At 37.0% G+C, this 23,640-nt stretch overlaps 1 protein-coding gene across 1 annotated transcript; it reads left to right on the forward strand.

The window, feature by feature from the left end:
- Positions 1-18,567: 18,567 nt before the first annotated feature.
- Positions 18,568-20,030, forward strand: LOC141619728 (uncharacterized). The gene is given in 7 exon segments (XM_074436748.1): positions 18,568-18,786; positions 18,958-19,053; positions 19,254-19,310; positions 19,392-19,429; positions 19,527-19,548; positions 19,648-19,776; positions 19,778-20,030. Coding segments are annotated over 7 exon segments (813 nt in total). The 3' UTR covers position 20,030.
- The last annotated feature ends 3,610 nt before the right edge of the window (positions 20,031-23,640 follow it).

Here is a 23,640-nt window from a genome sequence, read left to right on the forward strand (position 1 = left end):
GGTTTGAACTTGAATCAAGTTACCTTGAGTTACTTGATCCTTTTGGGGATTTTATCATTTTGTCTAGATTATTTTTCCACTAAATATAAAACGATTCATATGAGATATGAAATGGTAGGGTACCATGTTTGTAAGCTTACACAAGAAACAAATGCTCACTTTTCCCTTTCAATTATCACGAGTACAACAAGTTTGTGGCTCGTGAAGCTGTCTTTCTAAAATACAAGTTTATTTCTAGAAGACATAGTGGGAGAAATTATTCAAGAGCCACAAAGAATGTTATGTCGCAAGAAACTGGTCTTTCTTGGCTACATGAGACGTTTTGTGTAAGATGTTGTTTCTTTAAAACCTAGGAGGTTAAATTCGTCACTTGTTAAAGCTGATGAATTCATGCTACTTTTAAGAAAGTAAAGAGCTTATAACTTACAAAGAAATTGTTTGATTCAAGTTACTTCTGGAAAGTAATGAATATATGACTTACATAAGAGTATATAAGTCACAACTCAATACAAGGCTTAGAGCCATGAAAATCCGAAATTAAAGGCTTGATTAGTGACAAAGAGTTTTGCACTAATAAAGAGAGATTTCAAGGCAAGATTGGTGACAAAGAGTTTTACGTTGGTTGAAATGCTTAAGTCTATTTGGATCTTCTTAGGGATTGTGTTTTATTATTACGAAATACATAGCGAGTGAATCTAAAACCCACTTCTTCAATGGAAGGAATGTATTCAATACATGTCTTGAGTTTTGTAGATTCTTGCAATCCTAAGATAATGCGAAACTTAAGAGAGAATATTAAGTTGGACATCAATGAGTTGGAATCAATGTTTTGATTATGTTATAAAACTTTTCTCGATAAGTCGAGAAGTTGTGTTTATACATGAAGTTTAGTGGGAGTTACGGAAATTTTAAATAGTCTTATATATGGATAACATATTGATCATTGGAAACGATTTAAGACTTTTGGAGTAATATAATACATCTATAATATCCGGATTTATGAAGATAAATCTACATGATATTAGCGTCTAATAAGAAGTCTTATGTGGATAAGATTCATGACTAGTTCAATCAAATTGAACATATTTGATTAATTCCTTTTGCTTCCGCTGCCGAATCAATTAAATAGGATATGATGTATAACACTTCATATACTTTGAGTATGATGAATTGTTTTCAAAATCGAATTTAAGTAATCTTTACCAAGTAAGCCATAAATATTACCCTTAAGTGCTTGCAGAAGCATTAAGGAAGTAAAGCAAAGTGTTTATGATGCAATTTTGTGTAAGGGTGTTGCACAAGTGACAATTGACAATTGAGATTGCGCATGGTTTCCGACAAAACCATAATCAAAACACATTAGGATGGTTAAGATACCATTGTGGCTATGTTATTTAAGAAATAGATTTGCTAGAATTGTTCTAGGCAATAAAGAGCAATGAGAGATATTTACAACGGAAATTGAGTACACTTGCAATCATGAGATGTGCAAAAAGGATGAGTCCCGCACACTGTGAAAACAGTAGGAGCTATTCTTAGGCTACAGGGCCTATGTCTTGATTGGATCTCGACACGTACTCAGAAAGTTTTGTAATGCAAATGTATACATTACAAAGGAAAACGAGTATGTAGTGAGGTTGAGTAAGGTACAAGAAGTTGATAAAACCTACTAACCAAAGCCTTCTCATAGGCTTAACATGATGAGTCATGTCATTTCAATTAAATTGAGATGAACAACTACATTCAAGATCAAATTAGATTATAGAATATGAAATAGTAATCAGGCATTGACTATTCATATGTGATAATCGCATTTGTCGTTCGAGTTTTACTTTAAAACTCTTTTATTATACTTTGTTACATCCAAACGGGTTGTAGAGACAACATTGAACCCCGTTAAAGTGAACCCGGATTAACATTGTATTCGCCCATAGTCACTTGTATGAGGTGACGTCTCAAAGTGACTAGAGTGTGATGCGATAGATGACAAGTTCAAGTGCCATAGAGTTATGTGAAATGACTAGTCGATCACATAGGCAGACTGTTAGGAACACTTTGTCGGGCAGTGACCGCTTATAGAGTTCTGGCAAATTTATAAAGCTTGGTTGTGGCGAGAGCTACTATAGTATTCTAATGAGTCGATTGTTTTGACTAAAGACTGTTCGCCTAAGATGGCACAGTTTCAGATTAACTTTGATTTGTGTTACTACGACCTTCGTAAATGGGGTCAAATGGGCATATTTTGGGTTATGATGGCTGTGGCTAGTCGAAGGGAATAAGTGCGATAGGAATTGTCCACCCCTTGTCGGGGTTAAAACAATATCTCAGGGCCACTCGAGGAGTAATGAATCGGAAATACGTGGCCACGCTCGGAAGGTATCTATGATAGATAAATCCGGTCAATCAGTTATTCTCCAGATCGAGGAAACCACTCTCGATATGATCACTTGCAAGTACGACCCGAAAGACACCTTGCATTGAGTGGGAGATAGTAATAGGACAAGAGAATTGGTGACGCACACTTGTCGAGGACAAGTGGGAGATTGTTGGGAAATGTGTCCTCAACAATAGTGCGATCACATGATTTAAATATCATTATTAAATCTCATTTTAAGAATACATGTGGGATGTAATATTTTACAGTCAACTGGTCCACACATATCGGTAATGATTGGCTGACTAGAGTTTGACAATACTGTCGTGCGACGGTGGTGATCAGTTGATCCCTTGAGGTCACACCTAAAGGACGATTCCCTTAATTGAAAAGGTTAATTAATTGTATGCCGATACAGATTAATTAATTCCTTAAAATTGAACAAATTATTATCATAAGAGAGAAAATGACATCTTATTATAATGTGATTAAATGAGATTTTATTTAGTAATTTAAGAAGTTATATTACTAAAATTAATTGGTGTTTGCGAAACACGCGAGATGAGAATGATAAGTCAGTTATAATTACAAAATGTTTTGAATTATACTAACTAGTAATTAAATGACCATTTTATGAGAAAGTAATTTTAAATTACTAGTCAATTTGTTAAATATGATTTATTTAATTTGTAAATGATATTTAATTTGTTAAATATGCATTTTAAATTAAAACATGACATAAGAAATGTCACATGTCACATGACATACAATTGTACAATGGACAAAAATAAAATGGACTCCATATTACACTAGATAAACCGAAATATTGGTGGGAGTTTTAGTAGTTTTTGGTCTTATTCATTTGTCTTATTCATTTGTCCATGACACTTGATAGTGACTTGACAATGACAAAGCCTTACACCATTGTCTTGTGAAGACAAAAAGAAAAAGAAAAATGGTCTATAATGTGCATATGTCAACCGCGGTTGTTGAGTGCAATATAGAGAGTTTTTCTCAAAAATTCATTATTCTCTTATGTTTTAAGAAAAACATAAACTTCTCTCTCTTGTTCTTCATAAAAATTCATTTTTGTGAATCAAATTTTTTTAAATCAAACACTAATAATGCTAGAAGTATTATATGAGTATTAGTAATAGATTTTAAGGTAAAATACATTACAAACATCTAGTACATGTTAGTTTGTGGGATTAAGGGATAGTTTTGGGTGCTACTAATTGGAGGGCTTCTAATTTGAAGTCATGAATGTTCATCCATTAATGGAAAGCTCAAGAACTAACAAGAAGGAGATCTTGTTGGTGCCCATATGATGACCGAAATTATCATAGTAAGGAACATGATTTCTTCTCTTACCTTTTTAGTTTGCATGCATAAGATCTAGAATTTATTTTATGACTAAATAAATTTGAAACATATAAGAATATGTTATGTAATGAGATATAGATTTCTAACACTATGGTCCTCTTCTAAATGAATTCTATGCATACAAAAGTTGGGACTTATACCCTTATGGTCATCTAGACTATAACCTATAGCCTTTTCATGTTGTTTCAACACATCAAGCAATTTTCCCAATTGGTTTCCATCAAGTTTGTCATTAACAATCACGGGTTTGGCCTTAGATTCATCAAGATAAACATATTTCAAATTTGGGGGAAGGGGTTTTAAAGTTGGGACTTGTACCTCACTTTCCTCCATTGAAGGTTCATTTAGAACTTGCTCCATTTCCATTAGACACTCCATTCTCATGTCATACTCAACTTGTTCTTCAAGCTCACTAACCTCATCATACTCAAATTCCATGACAAATTCTTCTTGCTCTTCGGTTTGTATGATGTCTTCTATGATTGCTTGCTCTTGTTCCATAGGTTGATATGCTTCCACAAGGATGCTACGTACTAATTCGGATTGCTCATGAGTAAGTTCTTTGTTAGCTAGAGCGGCCTCAAGAAGATCTACCTCCAACTCCCAATGCATATTTTTGGCCTCACTTGCTTCCAAGGCTTTCAATGTTTGCATGGGGTCTTTGAAGAAAGGTATACTCAAGTGGTCCTTAACAAAACAATCTATAATATCCATCTTGTAAAATACCGAACAACTCGAAAACAATTATAACAAACCTTGAGGAGTTCCACTTCCCAAAGGCAAAGAAAGACACAACTAAAAACAATCAAAGAAAATCAAATCAAGTTAACACCGTCCCCGGCAACGGCGCCATTTCTGGTCGAGTCCGCTTTGAGCTTAGATTTCGGTTACTTGTTGTTAGGAGCACCCAGACCAAAACAATATTTATAACTTCACAAACAACTCTACTACTAGTAAAGAGGTAAGTAAAGGTCGGATCCCAAGGGACGGGTATTGATGTAGGATTTTCGATTGCAAGTAGTGGTGTCTAGGGGTGTCACAATTTGGGCTGAGATAAGAAGATCACTAAACTAAATAACAATAAAAGTAAACAAGCAAGATGACTAAAATGAGATGTAAACGATTGATTAAAAGCACTAGGGTGTCATGGGTTCATAGGGGATTCATGGGAATTGATCATACAAACATATTCTTAAATTATAAGCAAGCAATTATTGTTGTGATAGGATCGAGTTGGTTTATATCTTACAATCCTAGGAAGGTTTAGGTCCCGGAGCCGAATCGATTAGATTGTACAACACCTACAAGTCGACTTAATCCTCTCTACTCAACTATATGCATGGTTTAATGAGACTCGAGTAGGTTTATGTCTTACAAGTCTCATTGAAAAGGTAAGTGATGGGTAAAAAATACAAGGATTCATAGGCTCGCATTTCATCAAATATAACATGTGCATAAGTTGAGATCACAACAAGCAAGCAAATAAATTATTAAAACATATTAAATGAAGCATGAATCATCCCCCATGTTGGTTTCCCCTAATTCCCCATTAACCCTAGTTAAGGAAACTACTCACTCATTATCAAGTTTAACATGTTAACAAGGTTGTCAATCATATTAACAAAGCAAAACATGATGAATAAATGAAGATGATTAACAATAATTAAAAAGGGATTAAGAGAATTATACTTAATGATGATTCCAAAATAATAATGCAAAGAATAATAGAAGTACTTGATGATTGATGGAAGGTTGTCAATCTCCCAATAAACCCAAATAATATTCAATTACCCAAAATAAAAGACGAACAATAGAGAAATTAAGGAAATGAGATTTGTATTAATACTTGATTAGAAGTTGATTACAAGATTAAAGAGAGATTAGAATAATATAAACTATACTAAAGATTCATAAGAAGAACATGATAATCTAATTAGACTAATGGGGTATTTATAGTGGGGATTAGGTGCACAAATTAGGGTTACTAAGGGCTTAAATGACGATTAAGTCCTTGAGGAATCGCTCCTCTCAAGAAAAGATGCGGGTCTCCTTTTAGCTTGTCTTTCAAAAATATGCGCATCTCGAATGAAGAAAGAAGGGGGCGTGTTTCTCTGGAGGACAATCTGAGCGTCCAAGGGTCGGGACGAGCGGATTTCATAGGGCTTGGACGAGCGGCCTGACAGCTTGGACGAGCGTCCTGGGGAGCTTCTGGACGGGCGTCCCAAGGGGTGAGACGAGCGGATCTTAGCTCAGCTTCCATTTCTTCTTCCAACAATCCTCCGGGATTTTGTCGAGGATGCAAGGATCTTCTTCATCATTGCCCATCTACTAGATTATGTACAAAGGCCTTCTAGTCTTGTCTTCTCTTTGATGCTTGGTCATTAGATTCGATCAATTTAGCTCTATTTTGCCATGAAAATGCAAGGTTTGCACTCCTCTCCTACCAAGGAAACAAAACCTCAAAGAATATGCAAAACAAAGTACTAAAGATAGTAAATGACCCAAATATGCACTGAAAAGCATAGGAACGAGGCTAATTCGGGCACTAAATATGCTCAAATATTGATCACATCAACAAACATACATATGAGCAATTATAACGGTATGCTGAGTGCTTAAAAAGGTGGGTTGTCATACCAAGCAATCAAACCCTGGTCTGTGGAGAGGTCTGTGCCAAACATGAGTAAGGTCGGTTCCTAGTCCATTTCCTCGAGTAGGGAAAGCTCTCGATACAAACATAAGTATGTACCATGATATGGTTGACGTCAATCGCTATCCATCTTTAGGCCTAGATAGGAATTTGACTGTCAGACAGGACGATTGGTCGAATGGGTTGGTTTAGGGCCTAGGTAGACCAAATGAAACGACCTAAGAAGGTCGAGTAATGAAAATCGACAACAGACTCGTGTAAACTATTCCCCAACCTTGTTAACGTTTCACCGTGGGTAACACGTAAGTGTATCATCCCCAGCGAAGTCGCCAAACTGTGGACATGGGCCACCCACGCCGCGCGCACCCGCACGTTGGTTTCAAGGCGGCGACACTTCTCCCACGGAACTTTGGTTTGCCAAAGCACGTCATGGGCCGTTACCGATTGGTGAGGCATTGAAACCGGTGAAAGGTTGAATAAGCCTGCATTTATGGAGTTGTCACCAATTTATTATGGAAAAATTGGAAACCGTTCGAATACGTCGTGCCATATCAAGACACAAAGGAATGACATGAACACTAAGAACTCGTTACCCTGATCATTCCATGTTTAGATTGACTCTCGAGATGCCAATGGACACGGATGTCCAGAGATAACTGGAGTAAGGGGTGAGGGTATGTGTTAGGAAGCTCTTTAATTCGAACACCTAATCTCGCCCACCTCGAAAGCGGCCTCTACTAATGATTAGGGAAATTGTTCATATTTGATATGTCGTCAATGTAATGCATGCAATACAACAAACATGGATTAATCCTAGCATGTGAAATTAGACTATGTCGGTTAACACGTAATTAGCAAACAATTTGGGTCGAAGTGGATGTTAGATTCAATACATGTGAATAATTAAATCATACATAATAAAAATGATAAATGAATTACCAATAATCAAAATTACAAATGTTACAAGGCTTTATTTGATCTACGTCAAAAGCATGCTAGAAGACGGGATTTCGAAGAAGAAAATAAAATTAGAAATTAAAATATGAAAATACGTCAGATTAGGGGTGATAATACGAATAATAGTTGATTTAAACCGTAATTAGGAGCTACGTCAAAGCGAGAAAGAGTTCAGAGATAGAAACAAGCCCAGAACAGGCGCAGCATCTGCTGCGTCCTTTAGAAGAGGCGCAACACCTTATGCGTCTGTTCTAGAGCCGGGCTCTGGCTGTGAAGTCATAACCGCAACATTGTTATCGTTCAATGGTATATTTAAGATCGATTATCGATATTAGACTCGAATGGAAGTGCTTTAACCGATTATATTTATCTGGGCAAGTCATAAAGCGAATTAAAACGAGAAATTACAGCGGTTTACATGATTATGATTAACTCGTGGCAGAAATACAAAAGACGAGACTTGAGCGTAGATTAGGACGAAAACTGGACAAATAAGACTTGGAAGAAAACTTATATATCAAATTAGGATTCCAGAACCTCGACATGAACAAGTCGAAACCCCGAAGAATCGATTTGAATTTAAACGGCGAAAATCCGCAAGTATTGAATTACTTGGGATTAAGGAAGAATTAAGCATTGTAATTAAAAAGAAATTGTGGAAACATGATTTATATACGGAAAATAACAAAAAGAACGAAAGAAAAAGAAAGACAGAAGAAAAGAGAAAACATGCAGGAAGTCGAGGAAGAAGAAGAAGAGCAGGAGCAGCAACCAACCTCTGGAAGAGGCGCAACAAAGCTGCGATCCTTCGAAGAGGCGCAGCTGCTGATGTGTTTCTTCTCGACGTCTGACCTCTGCTGTTTCGTAAAAACAGTTTCAAAAGATGGATTTTAAATCGGTTTTCGAAGATGCTTTTGATATAGATCTATATTAATTTATACAAAATAAAAGTACAATAATAAAACGGGATTTACACCCTCAGACTTACACGTTTGAGGAAATGAGATTGACTAAAGCTATCATTTCAAGGATTGCTCGACTCGAATATGCGTGGAAAGTGCCCTCGTTAGAGGATTTAGCAAATTAATTAGGTTGATTAAAAGTGGAGTTGGTCAAATTGGTTGGTCTATGCAACGCGACTGGGACTTGGAATGATCTGAGCTTACATGGTCGATTGATCAAGCACGTAGGCGTCAAAAAGCAGTAGTGTGGTCTAGAATGCAAAGAGAGAGAAAGAAGGGGTGGAACACTCGCGTGCCAAATATGGAGGCCGAAGGTGTCTATTTATACTAAACACACGGAAGAGTTTAGGAATGACACGGATACGAAAATAAATCACGGAAATATTTTGAAAATGCGAAAAGAGGGCTGGAGAAGAGGTGCAACAGCTCTTGCGACCTTTGGAAGAGGCGCAACACCTGCTGCGTCATTTCCCCAGAGGTTTCCTCATCAGCAAGAAAGAATTCCGCGTTTTATTATGGAATTTCGGTAGATCTACATTTCCTTATTCCATAAAACACAATATTGCGGAAGATATTAACTTAAAATATTAATTTTAAATTAGGAATAAATATCCAGATAATTCTAGAACACTCCGGAATATTCCGACTCGGCATTTAACGATTTTTAGAAAATAAAGCAGTTTTTGACCCGGACTACAAATGAACTCTAATTACTGTCAAAACAACCATATCGGTGTGTAGATGACGACCAAGGGGTTGACTTAAGTGTTTGAGCTATCACTTGACGATGAACTTACGGAATGTCATAAATCGTTCGACGTATCAAACATGCGGCCCAATCATCACTAGGTGGTTGGCGGGAGGTGTAGAAATGAGGTACCTACAGGATGTGTCCATGTTGGTGGGGGAAGTAGACTTACCGGTCAACTTGTTAGAGTTTCCTATGGATGGGTTTGAAGTTATCATTGGGATGGACAGGTTGTGCAAGTATGATGCTAAGATATATTGTCGATAAATGAGGGTGTCTATAAAGGGACCTAAGGGCGTCGTCAACGTTTGACATACCTGTGGTTGGGGAGTTTGGTGACATTTTTCCGGATGAGATACCGGGGTTACCTCTTAAGGAGAGATAACGAATTTAGTGTTGAGCGCAAACTGGGGACGTAACCTATATCTAAAGCACCGTACCGGATGGGGCCTAAAGAGTTAGAAGAGTTGAAGAAGCAGCTGAATGACTTGTTAGACACGGGGTACATTCAGCCTAGTGTATCACCGCGGGGTGCACCAGTTCTGTTTGTGAAAAAGAAAGACGGGAATGTGAGGCTATGCATCGACTATAGAGAGTTGAATCATGTCACGGTGATGTAGTAGGCTTAGCCGCAGAATTATGAGTCACAATGTTAATCGGGCGCTAATAAGATCCTACATTATTGCGGCTATAGCCGCCGTTGTTGTTGCCCTGACCTCCCTGATTGTTCCATGACCCAGGTGGCCTGTTACTCGCCAAACTCTGGCTCGGAGATTGCGAGTAATTCCCCTGATAAGATCTCGGAAAGCCTCCTCCTCCCCTTACAACACTCGTACACTCGTACCGTTGTGACCTGACCCACCACGGTTGTAGCATTGCATGGTTGAGTTGTCTCTCGTACTCTGGCCGCCTCTTCCCCACACACCAGATCCCCTACCATAACTAGACCCTCCAGAATATGTTCTAGCTTGGCTGTGGTTACCATGCTTATGACTTGATTGGTTGTCACCCTCACTCTCAGCTTTCCTCTTCTCATTCCCCTTTTCCCTGGCTTCCTTGGCCATATCAACTAACCTCTCTGCATGGTCCACTCTCTTATAGAAATCTTTCAGAACCAATATCACCCCGGTTGGTAGTTTTTCCATAATCCTCAGTGCTAACCCTTTCTCAAAGCGGAGAGCCAAACTTCATTGACTCAGCTGCATGTCTTCCGCATAGCACGACAAATCGATGAACCTGGGATAGTACTCAGTCACAGTCATACTATCAGTCATAGTAAAAGTATTAAACTCAGCCCTCAACTTTGCATGGTTGTGATCCGAAACGTAGTGGTCCCTCATCGCCCTCTTGAATCCTATCCTAGTAATTCCAGGTTGGCCCAAATTTCTATAGTATGCCCGTGATCCTTCCCTCTCATTGTGCCACTATGCCCCAGCCTCATCTCTCAGATAGAATGTAGCCTGTTCCACTATCATGTCCGTCGGAGAGTGAATCACTTCCAACACACTCTCCATCTCCCGGTGCCAGTTGTCGAGTAGTTTAGGCTCGTCGGTGCCCTCATAAGTGGTAGGGTTAAAGCGGGAAATGGTGGTGCTCAAATGGTGGTTTCTCCCCCCCTCTCCCCAGGTTCTTGAGTGCCTCAGTGAGCGCCTCTTGCTGCTAAATCAACCTAGCCACCTCATCAAGGCTCATCTCCGAAGCCTGAAGGTAAGCGACTGATCTCTATGGCGTCATTTTGAGCTTATATAACCAAGACAAATGTAAGCACATAGCCTACGGCTCAAAACAAATATCACATCCACCAAAGAGGTACTCGATCGAGTACGAGCAACTTGGTCGAGTATGATGACTACTCGGCCGAGTACTCCGACTCCGAGTGCTGATTTAAAACCCACATAAAGCATACTCGGTCGAGTACATCCTCTACACGGCCGAGTGGTCATATTCCAGTAGCTACTACCAAATGGACAAGTACTCTCACTCGGTCGAGTGACAGGTTACTCGGTCGAGTACCCCCTTCTCGGTCGAGTACCTACCCTGCTAGGCCGAATCATTCTAAAAACGGTTCCCCCAACATACACCCAATAAGTATAAGTACTTAAACACAAAGCAACATAATATTCACATGTTTCTATTCAATGAAAGACAAGACGTAAACCACCAATCATACACATTATGCCTCGCTATATAACATCTATTACTCCACAACATATGCATCCAATTCATGCCATACCATCTCGAACCACAACATGCTCATCCACTCTATGCATACACGTATATAAACAGACATATATCAATCCCCAAGACACACCTCGTAGTGACAGGCTCCAATTTGTGTGAACAACATTGCGGTTTCGAGACGTCTCTAAAAGCTTTGCGGTAGCTCCAAACAATTCCTACTCGGGTTCATTTTAGTTTGACACCCTATGTTCCTTTTGTTCATTGGTTTTAGGTTCCAAAATCGTAGCTCTGATACCACTTTGTAAAACCCCCATACACCAAGGTGCCTTACCAAGGACCACCTTAGCATACCAAGGTGCTATCATCTCGATTTCCCGAGGTAAAGTATATCAAATAGACCATCAAAGAACATCTATTAAAAGTACCGAAACTGTTTAAACCAAATACAACCTGATGTCAAAACAAAAACCGTTCACAACTCCGAAAACAACCAAAAGAAACTAATGTTCAAGCGACAACGGAATCTAGCTAAAATAAAGGTGATGACTCGGTCCCATCCATAACCCGCGAGCTACATCCACATCCATTACCTGCTAAACCAACTACTCACCATCCCCGAATGGATCACCATAGTTTTAAAAACAATAAACGGGGTCAGTCAACTGTAAAACCAAAATACGAATTCACAATAATATAATCCAATATAACAGTAACCAATCAATCCTCCAAACTCCATTAATCATCAGTAACCGACTACACAGCGAAGTTTGTAGCCCTGTCAGGTTACCCATTGCAACAGGTAACCTAGACCGCCAGTGGTGGACCGCAGCCTCCCACCAAATCCCCGCACATCGTAACGAGCGAACCCAGATCATTAATGTGCACATCCCCCCTTGTGACAGGAGCCACAAGAGGCGAACATGGGGTTGGAACCATCTCCCGAAAATGGTCTCATAACAACAACCAATCAACAGTATAATCTCAATCACAATGATAACGATGCCAACCAATAAATCAATATCACATCATATAATCAAATACACAATAAATTGAGTAGGAAAATCCTACCTTATCGCAATCCAAATCAAAGCACATCAATCACGCTAGAAAGCCTCCTCTAAGAAGTCCTCACCTATTATGATATCATACAATCAATATACTACACATACAAAAACTAAACACCCCAAAACCCCCAATTCACCCAATTAGGGTTTGTGAGTTTATAACCAAAATATCAGAGACAAAAGGGTAAAATTACTTATTGATCAAATCGACGCAGAAAAAGGAACAAAAACCCCATAATCTAAGAACCCTAGCCTTGGAATTAATTATGGTAATTGGAGAGCGTTGTTACGTAGTTGAGAGTTGAAAAAAGTGATTAAGAACTGATTATAAAATGATTAAGCCGATAACACGATTTATACATACTTCTCCAATTATCTTAATCAAAACCACGGAAATTAACCTGTCAGACCGGGTAATCAGTCGGTCGAGTAGGCCCTACTCGGCCGAGTTCCTCATAATTCGGCCGAGTGCACCCAAAACAGTAGCCTATTTAAAAGCACTCAACAACTTACTCGACCGAGTAAGCTAGGACCTGAAAACCGTAGTATTACATCACCGGTTGTTGAAACACGACTCCTCCCTTAAAGAAATAATAGAAATTTGAAGCCAAAGTTAATAATTCTTGATGCCGGTTGGTGCATCGGCAGCCGGTCAACCGACACCCACACCCAGCCATAGTGAAGAATGAAGGAAAGGAGAAGAAGAGGAGTTCTCTGCCGGTTGGCCGGCAGCCGGCTCACCGGCAGGGAACACTCACCAATTCTAACAATTTCAGTTTCAAGCTTCCAAACTCTTGCTGCTAGCACGTGCATCGGCAGCCGGTTGGCCGGTTGGGAGCACACTGCTGCGAAATGGGCTTCTTTCTATCTTTTGAGGCCTAACCCAAGGAGACACTATTTATACCCCATTGTTAATTTCCTTTGAACACATTACCCTAGACCAAAAAACCCTAGTTTAATCTTTTAATTTTCCTTAATCAAAGTGTTAATGTATCCCTAATTATAACATAATTACTCTTTAATTTATGTTAGATCTACTCTTTCCAATAGTTTACATTTGGAAATTGGGTTGTAATTTGAAGTCTTTAAGAGATTCAACTTCTATATATGAATCCAAGTTGCCTCCAATAATTAGTATCGGTATAATTCTCATCTTTATTTTATTTCCTTCCAGTTGATTACATATTTATCCTTGATTAATTGTTCTATTTCTATAACATGTTTTCTCTTGCTTGTTTTATGCCATGGTCATCATCTTTTATGATTGTTGTTTCAACTATGTGTGAGTATTGCCATACTAGGGTAGAGGAGAAGCTTGTGTCGGACTTCATGTCTTGATTATTGGTTTTGCTACAAAAGGGAAGTCCTTGAGTAACTGGCTTTATTTTTGTGTACACAAAGTGTTTGTTGGAAGGCGTGAATGAGAATTTGAGTTCTTCATTATCTAGTTGCATGTTTAAGTGAGAACTTAGACTTGTGTCAAGTTTGTGTGTGATAATTGTAGGCATAGGGATGGTGAGATAGAGGGTTCGACCTAACCCAGCCTACATGACCGTCTTACACCGAGAGGTGGAGGCCTACCTTGACCTTACTCTTTGACTACTCCTAGTTGTGACCATAAGTCAACCATGGCCTATACTTGCGAACCAAAACACCATAGTTCCTTAATATCTTGAGTTAATCCCTCTCATTTACTTGTTTTCTAGCTCTTATCTCGCTTTAGCCGTAGTTTATCATTAGTTATCAATCAACTTGCTTTTGGCTAGAATTAAACTAGGTTTGACCCTCACATCTACAATGATCACTCGTTACACTTGCGAGGCTACAAATTACAAGCATATCAAGTTTTTGGCGCAGTTGCCGGGGATGACAATTATAAGATAAGATAGTTTAATTAATTTTAAGGTTAGTTCATTTGTTTACTTGTTCTCTCCCCTTGTCCTAGTGCATTCATTACATTAGGACCATTTGATCTTTTTTAAGTGCATGAGTAGGTGCAACCTTGCACCTCTCTTCTCTTTTGATCGTATGATCGAGAAGAACTTTCGGGTGAGAAGAAGACAAGCACTTGCGATACTAAGGATGTCTCCACTCATCGTTAACTCACCGAACAAACCACCCAATACACCACCATCCATGATTGCGCCTCTAATCTCTCAACCCTCTTGGTCCGCCCACACTCCCATCATTCTAACCCAAGAAACTCCACCTCACCACCTTCATATTTCACGAATCAACTCACCCACTCATTCATTACAGTCACGCCATTCTGAAACCAATCCACCAAGATCACCAAACTCTCCAATTTCTCCAAGAGAACACCTTGAAAATGAAGGCATGGCGGATCAACCCATGGGCTATTACAATAGGTCGGACCCTAAAAGGTCTTCTGCAACCACCAAATTGGGACCTCCCCTTTGAACTAATGTGTGACAATAACGAATTTGCATTAGGGGCGGTTTTGGTCCAAAGACAAGACAAGAAACTTCATGTAATAGCTTATGTGAGCAAGACTTTGGATAGCACTCAATAAAATTACACCACCACAGAAGAGAAGATGTTGGCGGTGGTGTACGCTTTTGACAAATTTCGACCTTATATTCTTTGTTCTAAGGTGATCGTCTATACGGATCACACCGCTCTCAAACACCTCATGATAAAGAAGGATTCCAAACCAAGGTTGATACGTTGGGTGCTATTGCTTCAAGAATTTGACATCACAATCAAGGATAAAGCGGGTCCCAAAAATGTTATTGCGGTCCATTTATCTAGGTTTACACAAGACCAAGAGGAGATATTGATGATGGGATACCCATTGGTGAATGGTTACCAGATGAGACTATCTTGGCTATCCTTAATTCCGACCCATGGTATGCGGATATTGCAAACTACTTGTGCTCTAGCTTTATTCCGGAAGTATTGGATAACCAAGCGAGGAAGAAGTCGAGGTATGAGTCAAGGAGATATGTTTGGGAATACCCTTTCTTGTATAGAAGGTGTAATGATGGTATCTAGCTATCGAAGATGCGTCACTCATGAAGAGGGAAAAGAAATCCTTCAAGCTTCTCATGCCACAACTTATGGAGGCCATTTATCCACCTCTAGGACCCAAGCTCGGGTTCTTCATTGTGATTTCCATTGGTCATCTCTATTCAAGGATGCTTATGCCTTTATTCATTCTTGTGACTCTTTTCAAAGAAGAGGAAATGTTCGGAGAAGAGATGAGATGCCTCTTAACAACATTTTAGAGGTGGAACTATTTGATGTATGGAGTGTGGATTTTATGGGACCGTTTCCATCTTCCTTTGGCAACTAATACATATTGGTTACAGTGGATTATGTGTCTAAATGAATAGAAGCTACCGCCGTACCCACCAATGACTCACGAGTCGTTACCAAGCTTTTTCAAGGAATATATATTTCCACGCTTTGGAGTGCCTAGGGCCGTTATAAGTGATAGTGGCTCGCATTTCATCAATTGCAGCATCTATGCCTTGCTTAATAATTATGGCGTTTGACACAAAGTTGCCCTTGCATACCACCCTCAAACAAATGGGCAAGTGAAAGTGTCGAACCGACAAATTAAGGCCATTCTCCCTCTAACGGATAAAGAGGAACCCAAAGTATTGGCAAATGTAAGAACGAAATTCAATCCCACTTCCCAATGCAAAGAAAATGAAAATAAAACCTGACCAAGAACACTACCTCCTAGAAATTGAAGCGGGGGATGATTCGGCCAACCCTCCACCACCACCTATTACTTATGGGAGGGACAGCCAAGGGGCCACTAAGACGAACATGAGGTACAACATGTCACCTCCCACTTTCCAACAACCCCCGCCTTGGAGCTATCAACAAGGTGAGGGTTCCTCGAGTCAACCTCAATACCCTCCTCTACCTTCTTCGCTTGTCGAGTTCATGGGCAACGTGAATTTGGGCATACAAATGGCGGTAAGTGAGCGCGAAGTGATGTAAAGAAAATTGGACCAGCTTTACGACAATCAAGCCGTCGGTTAATTTCCCCGTCTACGACGACTTTTGTAGACGGGCATATGTGGAATACGATAGTCAACATCCTTTCTATCACCTTTGGCCCGATGGCGGAAACCAAAGTCAAGATGGTGGCGTGGTTTATGAAGATCTCAATCTCCAACCCGACTACTTTAGCGCTCCCATCTTCCCTACTTCGGACCCCGTGAAAGAAGAGGGCCAAAATGCCCAATGGTTTGGAGGGATCCGAGCTTACTTTGGGAGTGATGTTGAAACTTCTTGGCCGGGAGGTGTAGGCATGATGACGGGCGGGGGTGAAATGCCCATGAACACAGATCACATTATCCATGAGCCCGAGTTTGGTACATAGCGGGTTTCGACACCGACTCCTAGGCGGCCTAGTGATGATGGCAAGCCTTGCTCCCCGAAGCAATTAAAATCACAAGTATGATTCCATAATCCAAATACCTCGTGCATTTTAGAATAGCTTGCATTTAGTTACTTGTAATATATTAGAATTAGTATCTATTTAGTTGCATTCAAATAGGATTGCATTAGAATTTTTTTACTTGTAATATATATTGGCATATATTATTGCATTCATTTAGCTTAGGTTGCATCGTATTTCAATCTTGCATTAAGATTAGAGCATGCATTGCATCCTTATTTAAAAATCAATTTTGTTTTTTCAAAAATCTCAAAAAAAAAAAAAAAAAAAAACTTCAAAAACATGTTCTTTAATTACAAATTTCCTCCCATATATAAATAAGTAAGTGTGGGATGGAAATTACCCAATTTAAAAATACAAAAAACATGTTTTTTTTTTCAAAATCATAAAATAACAAAAATATGCATTTACTTTTCAAGAAAATTTCAAAAATACAAAAACATGTCTTTATTTTGAAAATAATTTGAAAAATACAAAAATATGTGCTTTACTTTTCCTATTCTCTGCCTACATTAGTCCTATCGATGACGATGTGAATCGTAAGTATGGGGAGGAAAATATCCATTTTGTGAATAATTGTAAATATTTGTATATACTTCATATACTTGTAAATTTGAGCAAATTGCAAAAATACCTAAAAATTGAAAAATCTCAAAAATTCCATAAAAACACAGTGTGTGAGTGTGTGTGTGTGTGTGTGTGTGTGTGTGTGTGTGTGTGTGTGTGTGTCTATATATATATATATATATATATATATATATATATATATATATATATATATATATATATATATATATATATATATATATATATATATATATATATATATATATATATATATATATTAATGATTAAAGTACATTGTATACGGTGGAGTGTGGTCGTGCGGGTTGGTGGTGCGTGGTGGTGAAAAGGGAAGAGGGAGTGGTGTTGTCAGATGGTGGGTAGGTGAGGGTAGAGTATGGTGGTCAGTGGTCATCGGGGGGTGGGTTGTGGGTGGTGGTCGTCAAGTGGGATGGTGGTGGGAGTGGGTGGTGGAAGATTTAGGTTTATTATTTATTAGGCTTTTGATTTATTGGGTTTTTGAGAAATGAAGGGAGTAAATTATGTGAGATGAGAGAGAAGTGAGTGGAAATATTAATTATATATAGTGAATTAATGTTTGATTAAGTTGGATTAGTGAGGATAGAGAGATGGAGTGTTAGATTAGCTAATTAATCCCTTTTTTTTATTCTAATCTCAGCCATCCATTTTTCTCATCCAATGACTTGGATGAAGACTTTTGGATTCACACTTAAAGGATGGACTCACATGAACCCAATACTATATGTGTGTATATATATATATATATATATATATATATATATATATATATATGTATATATATATATATATATATATATATATATATGTATATATATATATATATATATATATATGTATATATATATATATATATATATATATATATATATATAAAGGAATGGGATCATGTAAGTATGCCTCATATATTTGAGGATCGAGGATTAATACAAGCCGTCAGATCTAAGAGATACAACGTCCATTATTGATCGCGAATCATTAAGGGCAAAATTGTCATTTCCTCGCCCGCGTATATAAACCCCTTTGCTGAGGCAAACTCCTCATTCTTGCCTAAAATTGCTGCTCTCTCTACCTTCTCTCTTCTCTTACTGATTTGTTCCATGGAAACCCTAATTTTTCTTACGTTTTCTTTGTAATTTCTAGTTCTCCAGCTTGATCTTAGTTCATTCTTCTATTTCTGATCAATTATCATACTATTTCAATCATAATGTCGTTGTTGAATGGCTTCCATCATGAGTTTTCTTGGGACAAATTAAACAAAATCACTGATAATTTCGACAACAAAAACTTCGTCGGTGAAACTGACTGTTTCCAAATATTCAAAGGTAAAATTCCACAATCATCAGAAAAACGCGCGGAAATGGAGGTGACGGTTAAATTTTGGACAGATTCCATCACATTTGCGGATAAATGTCGCACAATCGAGGTGCTTCCTTACTTTCTTCTTCTGTTGATTATGTTATTTCAATATTAGCATTAGTTTTTAGTGAATTGTCGAATTTATTTTCGCCAATAATCACACTGTAGACAGTAGAAGTATTCAATTTGTCTATAGAAATTGAGTTCTCCTTGAACAATTGGTTTATGTGAAATTCAGGACGAGCGCAGATTCATGGCTCATCCAGAGGTGATTAAGTGTTCGAATATCGCCAATGTAGTGTTATATTACTGTGATGGTGACCATTTTGGTGCGGTTTACGAGCCCCTATTAGTTTCGTTCCTCGAAAATTATCTGGTTGAGTGTAATTTTATTCCTTGTTTACTCTGATTTCGGTTCTTATATGAGAACTATATGGCTTTTTACAATAAACTCCATGGTCCCTATCGTTTGTTTACCTATAGTTAGATGGCCGCCTTACACATGTATATGTGTTAGTGAAATATAATGCACAGTTTGTGATATCGAAATTTGAGAGCGTGAATGGCAGTCCAGTCGAAATTGATAGTACTGTATTTGAAGTTTACTGCATTGTATCAGAGAAATGATGGCGTATTTTCGTTAAGTTGTGATTGTGTGTACTGTATTTGAAGTTTACTGCATTGTATCAGAGAAATGATGGTGTATTTTCGTTAAGTTGTGATTGTGTGTCGGTGTGACAGGAATTTTTTTGTCTGCAATATCTGATTGGATAAAGTTGTGAGTTTGTTAGATGTAAGACGATAAAGACGCGACTTTACGTTCTGCCAGGTAAGTAAGTTAGAAGCTGGAGCTTCTGTTTCTATTAATCGAAATTTTGACTGGCAGCTTGATGCTTAACTGGAGGAGTTTTTTGTTTCCTGTATGCAGGTTAGTGCTCCCGTTGACGACAGTAAGGGTAATGAACAAACTATTGTTCCTGGCATTGCTAACATCTCTATAAAAGAGGAATCCACTAGTAGACACAGTGAGAATTAGAATGGTGTATGGAACAGCGGTCTCTCCAGTCGCAAGCCTGTGGCCGGTGAAGAAGGAGAAGGTTGGATCTTTATCGTTCAATGTAATCAGTGCAGAGCCCCCAAAGCAGTCAACTGAAGCACCAAGACAAGCACCCGTAGATGGTCCTGCAAGTTCAGTGAAGAAGAAACCTGTTGTTCAGGCTAAGGTTCCTTTTGAGAAAGGTTATAGCCAAATGGATTGGGTCAAGCTTACCCGCACTCATCCTGATCTTGCATGTGCACTCAAAATTTAGATTTTGAACCCCCTCATGATTTTTCTGATTTGTTACATGTGAATTAATCACTTTTGTTACATGTGAACTAATCACTAATCATTTTTTGTGTAACGCGTCTTTTCGTAGCTTTTTTCGAGTTTTCAGTAAATTATTAATAATATTGAACATTTTTAAATTTGCAAAGACGAATGTGATTTCGTCATTGAAGCCATGTTTATTACTCTTGTTAATGCTAATATCACACTTAATTACTAAGAATATCAGCTTTCATGACACAATATAAAATGATTTTGAAAACAATATCACACTATTGGTTTAACAATATCACAAGATGTGATAAACAATATCACTACACACTTTATAAGAAACAATATTAAATGATTTGGTAAACAATATCACACTACTTGTTGGAGCTTGTGTCCTCCACAAATTAGTGTGATAACATTTATAAATCTCTTATAGGTTCACAAGGGTATATACTTCGTATTTTATCAGTTGAGTAACGATTACTTAATAATGGTTGGCTTGCTAGAAAGTTTGACGTTATTATCATACTGATGGCGGTGATCAACTGGTCCCTAAAAGTCACACCTAAAGGATGTGTTTAAGAGATGTGATTGTATGAAAATATAATCACATTGATGCCTGACTAAAAGGTTAGTCCATGTATTTGACTAAACAGTTAGTCAATGTGTTGATGAGACAATTATTTAATTTAATTAAATAATATTATTGAGATTTAATTTGTCAATTCGTAAATTGAATATAATATGTTATATTTAATAAATGTATATAATGTTACCTTAAACGAATTAAGATGTTAATTCGTAATTAAATGTAACAAGTTATATTTAATTAGCAAATAATAAATATGCGATATTTATAGTTAATGTATATATTATACAATATTGTCATAATATATGTTGACAGACTAGTATTGATAAATCGACTGCAAGCTGTTAAAAGTGGACTTATTAATACATGTCGATATATAGACAATTGAGAAAATAATACACATTTATACATTTTGAGGATTACCAAAATAAGAAGATTTTCTCCTCATTTTGGTAGTGGAAAAAAACCGAAAATAAGGAGACTATTCTCCTCATTATTTCGGTTGACTTGGCCGAAAATTAGGAGAAATATATCTCCCATTTACTTCCCTTATTTCGGTTATAATAAGAGAGTGGGAGATCATTTTTCCTTAACCTAATTTTTAACCTAGCATTCTCTCATCAAAACAAAAACACAAAAACCCTAATTAATTAGTGAATTGGGGATCGATTCTAGCAAAATCAAAAGGGCATTTCTCATACCATCTTAGGTGCAACGATTAGGCGAATATCAATTTTGATATTGTTCTTAAGCCGAATTTGCAAGGACCAAAGGTTGATTATTTATCCTCTACTATTTTGTTTATGTAATTTATTTTATGACTCGTATTCATTATAATAATTTCGTTATAATCCTTATATTTAAAAGGAAGTATAGCGATGATTCCCATAAGTGATATCAGAGCCAAGGCCACGAAATTTTTTTGATGATTTACATAATTGAATTTAAACAAAATTTGATAAAGAAAAAAAAACAATTCATTTCGGCAGAGTTTTTTTATTAGCCGTAATTTTTTTTTATTTTTGCCGATTTGATTTCTTTTGTTTTGTTGTTTTGTAAACAATTTGATTTTTCATATTGTTGTTTAAATTAGTTAAAATGATAATATGATGAATTTGTAGTTGTTTTGATTTAATGAGGATTAAATTAAAATGTAAATGGAAATTATTTTGATTATTGATGATTTTTGTTTTTGCTATATAGTTTTAGGCATACATGATGTTAAATCGTTGTTTAAGATCATGATTCATTAAGATTGATGATTATGCCAATCTTGTTCTAGTAGCAATTTTAAACAAACTTGTTCATTATTAATTGGGTTGTTTTGAAAAAAACTTTTTTTTGTTGTTTTAGGGCATTTCTGCCGAGAGGGCATTTAAAAAAATATATATTTTTTCTGTATTTTTTTTTGCCGAGAAAAATAATAAAAAAAGGCTGTTTTGTTTCGGTTTTTGCTGAATTACCGAGAGAGAAAAAAAAATTTGGTTTCTGTTATTTTTAGCCGAGCTGGAAAATAAAAAAAAATTCTGTTTTTTTCCTCCTGTTTTCCCGAGACCCAAAAGAAAAAAAAAAGGGTATTTTTTGTTTTTTTTGTTAGGTTTTGGCCAATATGTATTATACATTAAATTAATAATGTATGATTAATTGTTGTGAAGAAGTTCACAATTTTAGATACCTAATTATTTTAAAGAAGTTTAAAATAATGTTGGATTAAATTCATATTACAAGATTAATGTGAATTAAGATTGAAATTAATGTGAGTAATTGAGGAATTGTCACTTAATTTGATCATTTAAATAGGTGGTTTGAGTAAATTAATCTACATAATTAAGGAATTATGTCTTGAATGTTTAATTTTTTAGTTGATGCATTTTTATTTAGTTGAATGTTTTGTTGAATGGTTTTATTTACGTATTTTTGAAATCGGTTGTAATTTGTAACACCTAGTGTGGCCTTAGTTAAATTATGTTTTCGTAATGATGGAAACATAATTTTTAATGTAATTTGAGATCTCGAATCTCCTTTTATTTTCTTTAAGTATTATGTTTTGAAATTAGAATGTAAATAGATTTATTTTGTAATTTTAATTGTAATTTTAAAGAAGACTAAAGATGGAGATTGAAGCTCACTTCCGCTACATGGACCAAGATGGAACATCAATACAAGCTTCTCGGGTCCAAGGATGGATTCCAAAATTGTATTTAATGTTCATTTTGGTAGATAGGCCACACTAGGACTTTGTTTTTGTTTTACATTTTACCGTTCTTATTTCTTTTCATTCACATGATAGTTAGTGCATCATTTTCCGCCTAAAACCAAACCACCTACTAAAATGCATGAAAATTGACTCATATAGATTGAATGTTAGTTTTCATGGACATACAGATGTCACATATTTATTAAGCCATCACCTTAGTTTATTCATTCACGCATGCTGGATATTAGTTCACTTAAAATGAATTAAATAAAGTTAATTGGATCTTCCTCTAAAACTGAAATTGAGATTTGTCTTAATAGGCCAAACAACTATGAATCCCTTCTTCGTCGGTAGGCATATAGGACCTTACTCTCCATAAGACCCCTTCTACGTTGGGTAAGTAGTTTGTGTTGACTTAGTTTATCTCAACATTATAGTCCGAAGAGTTTCTCGTGATTATGATGGACTAAAGATAGAATTTACAGAAATTTATCGACCAAGAATTCTAACAGTAGAATTAGCCAAAAGGTTGGCTTATCAATTTACAGATAATTGAGTCTTGAGATCATTTATATAATTCTTGAGGGAGGTCAATTGTATAAATGCTTGAGTCTTCGCGTTATAACAGTATTGCATTAGACTTAAATAATAATGATGAGTATGCTTATTATATTTATTCTTCTTTTCGCAGTGTAGAATACGTTTATTTTGATAATACTGTTACAACAAATGGCTGGAAATAACGAAATCCCAATGCCAAGTGCCACACTTGGACGCGAGTCTGGTCGAAAGCTTTCATGGACCACATGAATCGGTT

Source organism: Silene latifolia, chromosome X, assembly GCF_048544455.1.
Source record: "Silene latifolia isolate original U9 population chromosome X, ASM4854445v1, whole genome shotgun sequence".
Taxonomy (NCBI): domain Eukaryota; kingdom Viridiplantae; phylum Streptophyta; class Magnoliopsida; order Caryophyllales; family Caryophyllaceae; genus Silene; species Silene latifolia.